At 40.9% G+C, this 15,473-nt stretch overlaps 3 protein-coding genes across 8 annotated transcripts; 1 reads left to right on the top strand and 2 right to left on the bottom strand.

The window, feature by feature from the left end:
- Positions 1-677: 677 nt before the first annotated feature.
- Positions 678-4,954, bottom strand: LOC112464859 (zinc transporter 7). Of its 5 annotated transcripts, none has more exons than XM_025032112.1 (2): positions 4,516-4,954; positions 678-3,756 (listed from the first exon to the last, which is right to left on the bottom strand). In XM_025032112.1, exon 2 carries the CDS (start codon positions 3,710-3,712, stop codon positions 2,609-2,611), a length of 1,104 nt encoding a protein of 367 aa, XP_024887880.1. In that variant the 5' UTR covers positions 3,713-3,756; positions 4,516-4,954; the 3' UTR covers positions 678-2,608. The 5 variants fall into 5 exon arrangements, with proteins under 5 accessions (XP_024887880.1, XP_024887877.1, XP_024887878.1 ...); XM_025032109.1 differs by having other exon boundaries at positions 678-3,761; positions 4,516-4,953; XM_025032110.1 differs by lacking the exon at positions 4,516-4,954 and adding an exon at positions 4,104-4,460 and having other exon boundaries at positions 678-3,761.
- Positions 4,955-5,291: 337 nt separating this feature from the next.
- LOC112464860 (40S ribosomal protein S25) lies at positions 5,292-6,917 on the top strand. Its single transcript, XM_025032114.1, has 3 exons — positions 5,292-5,390; positions 6,302-6,394; positions 6,597-6,917. Exons 1-3 carry the CDS (start codon positions 5,388-5,390, stop codon positions 6,858-6,860), a joined length of 360 nt encoding a protein of 119 aa, XP_024887882.1. The 5' UTR covers positions 5,292-5,387; the 3' UTR covers positions 6,861-6,917.
- A 985-nt stretch (positions 6,918-7,902) lies between these two features.
- LOC112464858 lies at positions 7,903-15,400 on the bottom strand. Of its 2 annotated transcripts, none has more exons than XM_025032107.1 (16): positions 15,106-15,400; positions 14,560-14,692; positions 14,308-14,409; positions 14,046-14,170; positions 13,777-13,960; positions 13,588-13,691; positions 12,883-12,999; positions 12,688-12,803; positions 12,558-12,615; positions 12,040-12,288; positions 11,710-11,950; positions 10,982-11,525; positions 10,139-10,905; positions 9,763-9,848; positions 9,441-9,588; positions 7,903-9,347 (listed from the first exon to the last, which is right to left on the bottom strand). In XM_025032107.1, exons 1-16 carry the CDS (start codon positions 15,246-15,248, stop codon positions 8,007-8,009), a joined length of 4,458 nt encoding a protein of 1,485 aa, XP_024887875.1. In that variant the 5' UTR covers positions 15,249-15,400; the 3' UTR covers positions 7,903-8,006. The 2 variants fall into 2 exon arrangements, with proteins under 2 accessions (XP_024887875.1, XP_024887876.1); XM_025032108.1 differs by lacking the exon at positions 15,106-15,400 and adding an exon at positions 14,874-14,963.
- Between the last annotated feature and the right edge of the window lie 73 nt (positions 15,401-15,473).

The raw sequence follows: 15,473 nt of genomic DNA, 5'->3' as shown, positions 1-15,473 counted from the left end.
GCGATGTGAATGATCACCGCGCGACTTGTTAAACATTTGTGAGACCGTTTTACGAGGAAGCCAACACTCGGCAAGACTGAAACTCATGTTACACACATACGTACACAGAGAGAAAGAGAAAGAGAAAGAGAGGAACATCCGCAGAAATATACATATATAAAATACACGCTGGCCGAGCGATATATCCGCGGCGACTTGCGAGATAAGCGCCCAACGTACCCACATGTGGAATCAACTTGAGTAATTTTATTATAAATATTTATGTATTTATATGTGTACACATATCCTCTCCAAATAAATGTAATATGTGTTTGAAAACTTCGTCTCAATAGTCGCAAGTCATGATTTAAGCACCCTGTCAAATGTGGACGAGCTTGCAGGAGGAACTCGGCAGAGTTATCGGTTATGACTTTATTTCACATTATTGCAATTATCATTAAGATGAAAAGAGGAATATCTAAATTCGTCAATGCGATATGTAAAAAGTTAGGAACTTGCGCAGAACTTGAGAACTTGGCGATTGTTCAATTAGTAGCTAATAATATAGGCCGCCATTGATAAATTAAACAACCTTCATTTATCACAAGTTAAAAAAAATTAGACAATCCTAAAAAATTAACGATGATTATTCGAACAGGCATACGGAAGTAGCGAATTGTTAAAAGACGGCGTGAGCCTGTATTGCAAATGTGTATCTTTATTACTTACACACATTTCTTTTTTTTTATAATAAAATCTCACACGCAATCCGCGCATTTATAAATCTATATACAATGAGAGTAATTAGGAAAACGTAACAAGACTCGCGTACCATAATCACATTTTCTCTTGTGTGTTATAGCAGACACTCTCTCATTGGCGCTCGATTAATCTAAACAAAGAACGTTAATCATCGCGCCTGACACGCGATGAGTGATAGATGTTTCTTCATAAAATAATCAAATATTCGAAGGTTCCATTGTGATGACCTATTATTCATAACACAATTAACATATTGGCCTGCGTCATCAGAATCGAAATCAATGCCTTGACATCTGTGCGCGCATATATATTAATATATATTACAATATAAATTATATAATGCATTATTACATTATAATATATTATAATATACAGTTTATAATACAAATTAATGCACATTATAATATATATTAACATGATACACACGCGGAATGTAAAAGTCGCTATGATCGCTAACGATCCCTTTATCTCTCAGAAATGCGACGAAATCATTAGTCTAAATTCGCGTTTAATCGTCTATCACGTAATCGTGAAGTTAAGATTTAGGAAATATCGCATTTTAATGATTTCTTAATCATCCGTGTTAATCATCGGCGTTCTCGAAGATCCAAGACGTTCACATTGCGTTTAGGAAGAAAGTATTCTGCATGGTATAAATCAAGGAGGAAATATTTTATGATTCTCTCGTCCAGATCCTTTGGATTCTGGCACGAGCTTCGGTCTCTCTCTCACGTCGTTAACTTGCAATATTCCATTTATTTGGCTACAATCGGCATTAGCCTAATAACATAATTATATACAAATAATATTACACAAATTCGTCCAACAGATTGTGCATACATAACCGGCACGGTTACTCAACAAATGGTCCACGCATGCTAAGTTAAACGTTTCTGAGTTCAAAGTATTACAGTAACGAGGAAGGTAATACTTAGCATGGACGGAAAAATACAAATAGCAACCTCTCTTTTGGGATCATTGTATAAAAATTGGTAGGTATATTTTCATGTAAAAGTACTCCTTTCACGTTATGCGCGTTATTCACTGTACATACGTTACTTTCCTCATTTCTCGCACAGATATGACTAGCTCTCTATAGCTGTCCCCAGATTGTTATGGCCGCTTGCGTGGCTCTTACACATGATTCCATTTCGAACTTATACAACAATATAATTTTATAGAAACGAGATAATTGTCTCAAACAGTTATGTTATATAAATTACGTAAGAATCAGCACTATCTTTTGTTCTCGGAAGTCTCGTTAAAAAATATTCTTACAAACGCACCTCAAGGTATCATTGCAAAAATAAAAAAATCTAAGGCAATCTAAGCAACGCTACTCTTACATTACGATATAGCTAAATTTAACCTAGATCTGAAATGCTCACTTGTAATGAGTAATTACAATTCAAGGCTCAATGTAAACAAAGATAAGCCTTTGCTCCGACAGAGGTAAAGTATTTATATAAAAGATGAACAAACAGAGACACTTGTTCCGGAGAAGAGAATGTAACTGACCGTTCTTAGAAGTATCTAATATGCGAAATACATCTTTCCATCATACATCGTGTTTTAGAAATTGCGCGGTTTAAGTTAACGATTTGATTCGATTAGAAATTCTTTAGGAATTCTCAATCGCCCCGTGTCAGCAGTTTTTCTAAGGCATGCCAGGTCCTCAAACAATCTGTAGTCCGAGATGATACCGATTGCCATTCCAATGGGCACAATCACAGATTTTTGACGTAGCGAAGACATTCTGCGGCGCTCCCATGTTCCCCGTCCCCTCGTGACAAAGTCTGCAGACAGACGCATCACCTCCGTTATACTCGCAACAACACTCCGCGATGCACGTCATGCCTTTCGTCGATCACATAGGAGCGTAATCGAGCTGGACGGTGAGCTGTCTGATGCCCGCCGACTGGAAAATCTTGTGCGTCGTCATCACGACGGACTTGGGATCGACTTCTCTGGCGACCTCCAGCTTCAGGCATCCGACGTACACGTCCGAGCACAGAGTCCAAAAGTGCGGCTCCTGCACGCTGTAGACGCCGGGTATCTGCGTAACTTTGTTGTAGCACTGCGGTAGAACGTGATCCAAGGCTACCGGCTGTCTCTGCATAAGTATCTCCCACGACTCCTTCAGCAACGAGATCACACTTAACACTATCAATACTGCTATGAGCATGGAGCAAATCGGATCGGCGATCATCCAGCCAAACATTTGCATCAGCACCGCCGATATGATTACCCCGACCGAGCCGAGGGTGTCCGCGAGTATGTGTAGGAACACGCCCTTCATGATTTGCGAATTCGTACCGCTGAAGGACGTTTCCACTTCGACGTGATGGTCGTAGTGGTCGTTGTGATTCAGGAGAGAGTATCTCTCGTCGTGATTCTGGGAGTGAGAATGACCGTGGTGTCCTCCTCTCCCGCCGTGACTGTGACCGTGGCTATGGCCGTGTCCTCCGTGCCCGTGGGCGTGTCCGTGTTTAAATGCGCATATCCCTACTAAATTCACTAACAGTCCCAACACGGAGACGACGATGAGCCTCTCGTGCTTGATCTCCGGCGGCTCGATGGCTCGCTCCACCGCCTCGGACATGATGAACAGGGCTATGAACAGTAGGAGCAGCCCGTTTACGAAGCCGCCCAACACCTCGGCCCTGACGTATCCGTACGAGTATCTGTCGTTCGCCCGCCACCTGGTGATAACGGACGCCGCTAGACCGAACAGCAGGCCGGTGCAGTCGAAGAACATGTGGAAACTGTCGGAGATTAGGCCGAGGCTGTTGGTCCATATCCCGTACAGCAGCTCGACGAAGGCGAAGGACAGATTGAGAATGAGAAACAGGAACAGATTGCGGGTGTTTGGGTCGGAGAAGATGAGGCGTTTCCAACTCAGCAGCTTCTCCTTGATCCTGCTGCGGAAGTTGGAGCGCGAGTCGCGCGGGCTGTGCGAAAGTGGCAGCATCTCGGAGTCACGCTGATCTTAACAAGCTCAGGCTCGTCTAAAATCTGTCCTGCAAGGAAGAAAGTCCAGTGTCGTGACAAGAGGCGTGTATACAAAATAAAATAAAGGACGATATTCATCATCGGTTCTTATATTTACCGTCTCAAGCGCAATCTTAAGATGTCATAAACCAATCGTGGAGCCATTTCAACATCTTAAGACGGTCTTGGAATAAGAACGGACTACGAATACCGGCCCAAGACCCCAAAATAAAGATTCGACGTTAAAATAAAGCAAAGACGAGCCAAATAATAGTCGCGCGTTTTTATTAACAATTACATTTATAGTTTCCGAGCTAAACAGCGGAGCAACCGTCTACATTTCCGTCAACGTGTACACCGCGGCTACGTACATATGTTGACCAGAAGACCAGAAGACATCCCGTCCCGCCGGTGGTAAACTGTCCGGAAATCTTCAATTCTTACGGCCAGACGCACACCTGCCGCTGCGGAACGATCAAGGACTCCGGAGCCTTTTCCGGAGACACGAGAAACGTGGAGACAAAGCCGTAGAGGCCGGACAATTGATCAAAAGCCAGTCGCGGCTCGCCGATACGCGGCACGCGCAGCTGTTTGACACGCGTCAGATCAGGTTCGCTAATTGGAGCAACACGTACATGTGTGTACTCATGCATGCATGCGTACAACATGCATACATATGCCAACATACGCGCGGCACGACCGGACACGTCCGCGGGTCCACGTCGAGGACCGCGGGCATCCTAACCTAACCTAACTCGCGCCCTCGCGCGAGACTCGACTCACCTGTAGCGACGCCGGACGTCAATCCGCCGTCCCGTACGGCATGCCGGGCTGTGTTAGAGGCGCGTGGAACCGAATCGCGAACGGTGTGGAGACGCACGATGGAGAAGCGTGGCCATGCCGCGTGGTCCCGGTCGATCGACGAGGGGAAAAACGAGATCCCAGAGATCGCGAACGGGTTTTACGGGCGTACTGGACGGGAACGAACGAGCCGAAATAAAATTCGTCGACTTATCCCGTATACCCGGCTTCCCGGTCGACCCGCCTACCCGCGACACGTCCACAGTCCACACGTCGCGATTTCGATCAACGTGGTACCCAGGTTATGCAAGTCGCAAGTCTCACGGAAAAATTTCTACCAGTGTTCATAGCGCCAGCTTTCACGAAATGTGAAACTGCAAGCAATACAGCGTAAGGTAAAAGATGCCGTACCTATTGTCTCATTTCCTTCGCCTCATCATTCGATACAAAATATAAAAATTATTGGTATTGTTGTGTATGTACATATTAAGAATACTAAACAAGCATAACACTCTTGCTACTAAATAATGAAAAGACAATGGGAAAGGAGTATAGAAATATTTTGCAGATGAGATACTACTTTTATGATTATTTGGATAATTAAATTTTGTACTATATATAAACCAGATTCCAAGAAATTTAAAAAAGCGAGGTTATTATCTCTGGTTATTATCAACCATGAATAAAGAAATTTTATTTTTTAGGTTATCAACCCTCTAGTAGCGCTGGATCGACGTAAACGGCGCCGCGGTCGCCGCCGCCGCTGCCGGAAGTGATACCGCACGCCATGGGCGGCATGGCGCCCACGACCGACTTCCCGTCTCTTCCAGTCTCTTCCTCGCGCGACAGCCACAATGGTAGGTTCACGTGGTGCATAATTGTGTAATTTTCGAGCGACGTTTTCGCGATCCCGCGGTAAACCCGATAGATTATCACGTAGGGCGCGAGAGCCTCGCGAAGAATGGCAAATTTTGGTCGGAAATTACGCGCTGGATGCATCTCTTGTTTACGGAGCGACGAGCGTTTCCCGTCCGTCGAGGGATCCATGTGCCGCACCGAATATTTTAATTCTTCCAGTATTTTCGGTCACCAGAGAGGAATATCGAGTACAATATTTAAACGCTAGAGGAAAGATAACGATCACATTTGAAGAGTACATTGAAATATCAACTGGAGATTATTGCGTCAACGACATAACCTGTCTCTCTGAATTCCACACTTGTTGTATAAGGCACCTTATTTCCTCAACCGAGGAAACTATTGAAAAACCTCCCCTTTCACACTTGTCTCATTAGGCAAGAGAAAAGAACAAAGAATGAATTGACACTGGATCACTGATCGTTCTCTTTCTTTAGCTTCTTTTACCTCGGGCATCGTCTAAAGCTGCATTAACTTGTAAAATTTTTCTTAACTCGTCCGACGTTAATGCGATAACATTTTACCATACTCAGGATTTAAACCTCTGTAAAAAGAGCCCATTCTTATAGCCGTAAAAGTATACGTTAAAACGTAAGTAGTAAAAATTGACCAACTACAGTCGATCATTCTTGGATTGTAAAAATCCCATTAGTCAATAGCTTACTGCTTAGTCTTAATGCATACTTTAACGGCTATTGTAGAATGGGCTTAAGATCTATGATGACAAACTAGTTTCTAGATAAATACTATGACAGTAAAATACTGATTTAATGAGTCTGACTGTAACTCGGACGTAATTAAGCTTTGTCTAGCTATGAATGTATCTTATATTTGACCGTTATTGTTACAGCCGCCTAAAAAGGATACGAAGGGTTCCTCTAAGCAACCTCAGAAGACCCAGAAGAAGAAGGAAGGTGGATCTGGGGGAAAGGCTAAGAAGAAGGTTCGTATCTCCCTTCGTTGTAACGCTCGCGATAGACAATTTTAAACAATTTAATCTCGTTTGATGTGCACTTGCGAACTCGACCAACCGTGGAAGCAAAAACTGATTTAATGAGTCTGATGAGATTTGAATTACTCGTAAATTTGTTTATGTTGCGACATTGGAACATTTATTCTGACACTATTTTCCTGTATTCTTGCAGAAGTGGTCCAAGGGAAAAGTACGCGACAAGTTAAACAATCAAGTGCTCTTCGATAAGCCGACGTATGAGAAACTGTTGAAAGAAGTACCGCAGTACAAACTGATCACGCCCTCGATCGTCAGCGAAAGGTTGAAGATCAGGGGATCTCTCGCCAGACGGGCGCTGATAGAACTCCAGCAGAAAGGCTTGATTAAGCAAGTCGTGCAACATCATGCGCAACTTATCTACACACGTACTACTAAGGGAGATGATCCGGCGGTATAATATGTAAACCATCGATTTAATAAAAAAAAACTATAAAAGTCAAAATAATTCTCTCTATTCTTCTAAGAGCACTCTACAATCCACTAATTCTTAAATTTCACTGGTTTCTGTAATTCACTAGTAACGTTTAGTGAGAGAAAAGTTTAATCTGTTTCGATATTTAAAAATTTGATGAAATGACTGAAAACCGTGACAAAAAAAATTAAGCTTCTGCGTCTCTTTATTGCAGCTCTATTGAATTATAGCATTAGAAGCGAGAAATCTTACTTTATTTTGCATTGGTCATCGTAGTATATCATTATTTGCATAGATTTCGAGATCTCAACAACAAACAGATCAAGTTCTAAGTAGCTCGTTTGATAGCTTGAGTTTAAATTATATAGTGTTATTTTTTTACATTACTCTGCATTATTGTATACGTATAGTTCAATCTGCATGTCTCCTACATTACACCACCCACCACACATCCCAGCAAAAATGGATCTCATAATAAAGGATCGAGAATCATTACACTTTCGTGAACTAAAAAAAATTCAGCTAATTTATCGAATTATCGAACATGCAATATGCAAAAAAATTTATTCCGACGTATATTGCAAGAAAAAATTAACATGCTTCTTACTTCTGACGACATAATTTAATACAGTTGTAAAAAGAAAAAAGAAATTTTAACCAAGTAAGAAAATAGGATTTAATCTGATTCTTTATTACAAAAAATAAAGATAAGAAAATTATAAATAAAATTATTTTATTACATTACTAAAACATAAAAAATTACATCTTGATATCAAAGAACGATATATCAATACATAGAATTTGGCAATTACAATTTAAAGATAGGAGATAGCAGAAAATAAAATTTAATCAAAAATTAAATTTAATGATACTATGATTCCTACGGGTGCATTCATGGAGTGCGCTATTGGCGTCATTTTATCCTTGTTTTACACCTAATTAACGATAGACTGATGCAATAGCGTTAATAGCGCGCTCCGCGAACGCATGATAATGATATAAAGAGTTTCATTCGTTAACAGATATGCATATTTTACAAGTTATTTAAAATATAACTATCAACAATTTCTGCTTTACAGTGCCCATATTTTTTTTTATCAATTTTATCATACAGAGTATTCTATGTTAACGCTACCTGTCCAAGACATCCTTATCGAAGTCTGTAATTCCCTGATTTGATTTCTGATACCGTAGGAACGTATTCGCCCCGGGGAAAACGTCTTGTTGCATGCGTTCGACGTTACACGTATAATTTGACTTCTGTAATTCCCTACCTCTGGGCAAGCAATTGCCGATATTGTCATTGCTCTCAATATCACAATAATATCTTACCTGTTGTCGAGCACAGTCATCCAGGCCGGGTAACCGACTCGTGCGTTTACACCGCTGATCGTTAGCGTTATGCTTTCGATTTTCAAACAATTCCGGTTTTGAATCGATTAGGTTTTGTATCTTAGACAAGTCTACGCTCACTTTGAGACAAAAATCATCATTTTTCGCTCTGGTCTCGCCATTACGACGCACGGTATTCTCCTGCAACCCTACACATCGAATAAATTTTCTAGAATCGCACGCATCGATCTGCTTATTCAGGATACTATGTTCGTTAAATCTCGTAATGTTCGAAACGCGCGCGATATTCTGATTATTAACCTTCGGTCTCATAACGTTCGTACTATCTAAAGGTTTGTAACCGTTCCATAACGTTGGAGAATCATCTGTATGATTATTGCCGATTCTATCGCCGTTAACATGCCGACTTGTCGGAACAGTGATATCATCTTGCGATAATTTCTCAACATTTTTATTCATGTTAACAACGTTCAAATCAAAATCGACACTGTGTATTAGCCCATTACTCTCCTTACAAAATAGCCGAGCCCCGGGCCTATCTTCTGCAGACGCGGAAATCGCGTTGCGCGAATGATTGGACGCTTTATGCTGCTGTACACCCTCTAAACCCTGGTTGCAATTGTTCGGAACGAATGTTACGCCGTCCGTAACGCTATCTACATTCGTATTATAAATTGTTTCATTTACTACACTTAAATTAGTATCACTGGAAACGCGACGGGTCTCATTGTTGTTCTCGCCACAGAAACGATCACTCATAGTCACTGCGTCATCAACATTGTTCATCGAATTTACATCATCAAATGTATCGCTACGCGAAAGCATTCTGGATCTGATCGGATCTAAATTCTCTTTAGTGTCGTCCTGACCGTGCGCTACGTACCTAGCGCATGTACTTTTGTCGTTAATTGAACAACTCCCATTCTTCGAAGAGCGGAAAAGCTTGTCGGAACGCTGGCCCTCAGCCGGGATATTGTCGATATGATCTGAACTGCACGAAGCTCTACGAGACGCAAGGATGGACGATTCTCTCGACTTCCGTGATGTAGCCGATCGATTCTTACTCTCCCTGGGTTTCTTCATCGGGACATTTACGGAAAACGTATCGTACAGAATCATCTGGGCAATACATACGTCATAATTAAATAAATATATGATAAAAATTGGCAAAGTACTTCATTATCGTAATTCAAATCCATGTGAAGTATATACCTGAATGTTGTTGGATTCGCCGACTTGAAATTTAAGGTCCTGCAAATTCATGTAGCGCGGTATCAGTCTAGGTTGATGACAGGTGTTGTGATTGTTGGTGACTTGGGGGAAGACCCTATGGGTATCAATGTCGTGTCTGACGGCCACACTACACAGTAATAAATTAATATTAATGCCCAAAAAAATGTAGAGTATTGTTTTCTGAATCTGTATTTAATTTCCACTCTTCTTCTCATCGCGCAGACTCGTGAATTATTTACAGATTAGCTTGTGCAATAGGTGTCTTTGAAGCAAGACACCTGAAAATTTGCTGTGCACTCACCTCCTATGGAAGTCACTTGATGGGTCGTCCCTCTTCTGGCCGGCCGAATCGACCTCAGCAGGCCGGGTGCCTGCATCCCCGTCACACTGTTAGAATCGCAAGATATACACTGGAGAGGAGGTACGGGGAAATTGATTTGACAACACATACTCTCCCCGCACCATGTTTCTCACCAGAATGTATTTCTATACTTTATACTCGATTAAAAACGCGTGGGTTTATTACGAGAGTTTATTGTACAAAAATATTTTTTCTAACGTTAATCATATTAAGTATCTGCAAGTTTCTCTTAGATATTTTCCAACGTTTAATAACCAATTTTTGTTGTGCGAACGTTCAACGTAACAATTTTCGGAGTTCTTAGTGAATTACTTACGTAGGATTTGTTTGAGGAATCATTCCCAGCACTGGATGTAGTAACGAATATATTTCCCTTCGAGGCAGCTTCTTGCTGATTTACAGCTAATTGAGCGTTGGTCAGAATGGGCGCAGTTACACTGGCCATTATTGGTTGATTTAAAACCACAGTTGGGTTGCTAAGCATAGGTTGATTGCTAAGCACAGTGATATTATCCGTCACGCGCGGCAGAATTATGCTACTCGATGGTATAGCAGTATATACATTTGTTTTCTCTGGCGTTACCGCACTTTGACTAATTGCAAATGGGTTTGGTATTTGCTGCAGATAAATCGGCATTTGCAAATAAACTGGATTGTTCTTGCCAATGGCCAGATATTCCGTACTTCTATGTGCAACAGAATTTTCTTTGCTTTGTTGTGCGTTAACGGACACATTGTTTCCTGATATGCTGCACTGGACATGATGCACATCATCCTTATGAAGCGGCATGGATTGTGCAGACAAGTTACGATTATTTGACAGCGGAATAGTAATGCTGTTTGTAGGTTCGTTTAACATCGGAATAGCAATGCCGTTTGTAGTTATGGATGTACATTTCAAGAGACTATCATTTTTTCCAATCTCGCTGGACTTTCTTAAAGATGTGCTTTCGTTTTGCTGCTTATTTGTACTATTAATTGTGTGATTTGGATTCATTATATTATTTATTTTGTTTGTGAAAATAACGCTTTCGTCAAAACTGTTTCTTTTAATCTTCTTGTGGTTGTCAATAGCGTCACTCGCTGCAACATATAATATAACGTTATCAATTACGGTATAACAATATACATATTTCCAGCTTTCTTTTGTCGAATTTACCTTCGTGCAAGCTACGCTTCGTCGATACGGTAAGGTCGTCACGTGTCAAAAGTTGCGTATACACTGTATCTGCAGATATAGACGAGGTGCTATTCTTAAATGTGACGTTATCGCATACATCAGGTACACTCTCGAAGACTTCAGGTGGCAAAGAAGTAACGTTAGTAATTTTGATATTCATAACAGACGTTTCGTCTGTATCGTCTGTACCAGCCACATTTGTTTCCTCCAAATTATTACCATTCGAAGCAACTAGATCTAACGTGGATTTTCGTGCCGCTGCTACACCGAGTTGATCCGAGATGGTAGATACATTTTTGCTCGAAGCCTCTGGCTCTGATATAGGTTTTGGTACATTGATATTATCATTTTTCGCTAAATCTAATGTCATTACATTTTGGCTCTTGGATGTTGCAGATTTTTTTTTTGTGTTTAATAGCGATTTTAATAGCGTTTCAGTCTTCTTCGACGTCGATGCGCAAGAGTCCCGCGAGCTACCTGATTGAAGCGTAGGTACATTTATTCTTCGTTTTACCGTAACAAGCTGTAATAGAAGCAAATTAAATAAAATCAATAAATTTTCGATAACGCACACAATTGTGTTTAACGAAAATTCGGATGCTTTTCACCATTAACTATTAAAAATTAAAATAGATAAACTATTAAAAATAGTTAATAGGTAAAAGCATAGTTGGACTTTTTAAAATCAATGTACTTTAATTATTTACCTGCACCTCGTCATCGTCACTTTCATCAAGTGTGATAACATCCGCCTCCTTCCGAGTCGGTTGAGATTTTTCCTCATTTTTGCTAGACGACTGTCTTTTTTCTTGAGAACCAATTACCTTATTTTCTTGCGGAAGAACAGTCGATAGCTCCTTTTTGTCATCGTCATTATTTGATGATTCGTTGATATTTTTTGGACTGACCTCAGTAGTTACATTCCTTTCAGTATTTGTCAATTCCAAGCTGCAAAATAACATAGCAAGTTACGTTAAGATACATTTCATAAAATCGGAATACTTTCAGTTATTATTATTATTATCATTATTATCAACCATTTGCTTAGCTTGATCATTTCTTGTTGCAACTTAAAAGATCGTGGCCCAGGTCGCACGCTAGTGTCCGCAACAGAATCCAGCAAAGAGGTGGAAGGTGAACTGTTAGACAATAATCGTGTGGGCAATTCAGTTCCTACAGAGATATCTGTTTCTGCATCACTGTTCAAATCTGAATCTAAAAATAAATCTGAGTCCGAGCTTGAATCTAATTGTACGTCTGGATCAGGCTCTTTATTTTGACTAGAACTAAAAGCAAAAATAGACATATAAATTGGACATTGCTGCCGAGAGATGTAAATTATTCAATTATCATATTTCAAGATAAATATTTTAGGAACTTTCAATCTGTAAGTCCCAGTCTACGATAGGTGTTTTAAGCCCTAAGCCCTAAGAAATTGACCCATCACAGTCAATTATTCTCCTCAAATTCAACTGTGATTGAACTATTTCTTAAGGCTTAGGGCTTAAAACACCTATTGTAGACCGGGACCAAGAATAAAAACCATGATGCATACCCAACTATTTCAGAACTATCGCCCAGTCTTGTATGTGCTTCATTGTGTTTGGAATTACCTTCACGAAAGAAATACACAAGATTAAAAATGTCATAATTGCAATATATTTTTTTTTTTATGAGATACTCACTCAATATGGAAGTACACTCCTCGCATTCCCATGCCGGATTAGCCCAAATTAACTGTCCGCAAGCCATATGGATGCCTTGCGAACCGCAAGTTCGACATAGCGTCAACTCCCATTTACTAAATATTTCAAGAAAATTCTGTAATGCTTCTCACACCGTATATAGCTTTAATATTATTATAAGCAACTATTACTTACGCATTGTTACTTATATGCTTCCTTCCCTTTGGACAGAGACATTTTGGTGCGTCGCACTGATCGTGCCTGTACAAAAGCTCTTCGAATGCGTTTGGTACTAATTCCCACGAAGCATCTCTAATTTTACAACAAAAAATATTCTCATATGCTATTTTGTATCTTACTTCTGTATATATTGTATGTACGATATATACAGCATGAATGGTTCGATGGTTAAGAACCTGAAAGACGGCACGTAAAATGATTTTTAGTTGTTAAATTTCTTAGCAATGGTGAGCGTCATCTGATAGCAAGTCACGCAGCAAGCGGCGAAATATGTGACATCGTTATAAACAATCAACGACGCGTGACGACACTGTTGCTAGATCTAACAACTAATCTATCAAGCATGCCTACAGAGTCGGACCTACCGTTTCTCATACGCTGAGAAATTTTAATTAATAACTCAATAACTATTGCGAGTTTTGCAAAATGGTAAAAGACTTTCTTTTCAGTTTAACCGAATCTACCTCCATGTTTCAGGTTCTTACCATCGAACTGGATACTCTTTATAAGTGATTGGCAGGCAACATCAATAGTACTAATTTTAATCTAAAAATAATTTCTGTGCATTCTTAATCTTGCACCAACAATTAACGTTCATAGAACTTGAGAAATTGCAAATGAAAAATAAAAAAGTAATCGTCAAATTTTGTTCCTACTTACTGGCTCGGCACGAAAATACCGTACTCCTGCATAGCCTTTTGAAAATCTTTCTTATTGTTACATAAGGGACACTTGAAAAAATATCCTGCGCTTAAAGCAAGTTGCTGAAATGAGAGAGTTCATCTAGGTATACATATATATATTCTGTATTCGTATTATGAATGAAATAAAGCCGCTATTAGGACTAACCTGAACACAATTACGATGAAACCACGCGTCCTTTCTACAACAGGGGGCCCACAAGGTCTTCACAAAGTCATTAGTGTTAATTTTGTCATAACAAATATAACATAATACACTATCTACAGAGCGAATTTGCTTTAAAATCTGATCGTCGATCTTTTGTTTCGGCCTATGATTTACACAGTACGATCTGAAACATTTCAAATAAATTAACTTGAATGGTAACATGGCAATCCCAATATCGATCAGCCCAATCCGGTACTTTTCCCCCTTACCTAAATTCACCGAAAAACTGATGTAGAGAACCAGCTTTCAAGCCACAGGGAAAGTGGAAAATCCGTTTACACTTTACATTACAGCAGCCCAAAGTAGCACCGATTTTCTTGCAGTACGAGCACGGCTAAAATCATTAAGACGTACTCATCGTAACGTTCATCAAGTTCACAACGACAAACACAAACATAACTGTTTGCAATGAAAATGTTAACAGACTGCAACATATAGAACTGGTATTATGCTACTTCTATTGATATGTACCAATTTCTTTCCTCTGCGAAGCTCTTTTTGTATGTCTTCCGCCAGGAATCCGAGTATGCCTTCGTCGTCATTTCCCTTCTGTTCCATGTTCGAGGACAAGAGCTGTAAGGAAATTCGTGTGGATAAGCAGCGACGCAACAGGCAGTTCTAGGCCTCTTCTAGATTACGCATTCTTATTAACAATTAGCGTAGAGAAGATAGAAACAAGTGGAGATCAGAGGTATCGAGATTGCCTCGCGGACGGCGACCTACCAGACAATAGTAGTGCGTAACGATCCCATCGTGCTCGTAGATCTTTCCGTACTCCACCTCATTGTCCTCTTTCGAATTGCAGAAGGAACAGACCTTGGAAGTGGACGGGCTGCCCTTGGCGGACATCGTGTGCCTGAATAAACAGAAGACAGCGAGCAATTAGAGCGACGCCACGGGCCACGGGATGACGATCGGCAAATCAGGGTAGCAACAAGCGACTCGCGCCGCCGAGATCGGCGAGCCGTGACGCAATCGGCGAGACAAATGCACGCGCGAACGGCCGCGAACGATCTGATGGAGATCGGTAAATTCACCTGGTAAACGCGTCGTCACGCGTGAAGAGAATCACGTCAAAAGCACCGCGAGTCAGTAGTCGAAACCATGATGGTCAAAACATAGTTCCTCACAGGCCGTGGGGGAAGACGGGACGGGACGGGGCAAGGGGGAGGGGGAGGGAGAAAAATCGCAATATCGCAAACAAAAGAGCCTCGATCAGCATTGACAAGCGATCGGGCGTTTTATTGAAATTGAAGAAAAGCCTCGAACCTGAATGGATGTCGATGCGATACCGCTAATGCCGTTGATCGGGACCGTGCTCGAGGCGCGTCATTCCAGAAGCCACCAACGGTGACAAAAGGTGAGTCTTGAGTCTTTTTCCTTGCTCTCGTCGCGCGGGACTCGGGTCTCATCAACGAGGAAAGTCTCCCACCCCTTAGATTCTTTCAGATCTCCATTCCCGTTTGTCTCGAGTCTCAAGGGAAACGTTCTTTTAAATATTTACGCCGTGCCCATTGCCTTGCCTTCCATTTATTTGGAGGGAAAACGAATGCTGCCGATCGCTCGCGACGCTCGCTGCTCGCTACTGATTAGTGATGCGCGATTCTGATTCGATTATTTGAGAATCGATTCTTTTT

Source organism: Temnothorax curvispinosus, unplaced genomic scaffold (genome assembly GCF_003070985.1).
Source record: "Temnothorax curvispinosus isolate PA1 unplaced genomic scaffold, ASM307098v1 QBEX01014635.1, whole genome shotgun sequence".
NCBI lineage: Eukaryota > Metazoa > Arthropoda > Insecta > Hymenoptera > Formicidae > Temnothorax > Temnothorax curvispinosus.
Note: the sequence above shows the minus strand (reverse complement) of the source record. Positions and strands in the feature narration are given on the sequence as shown.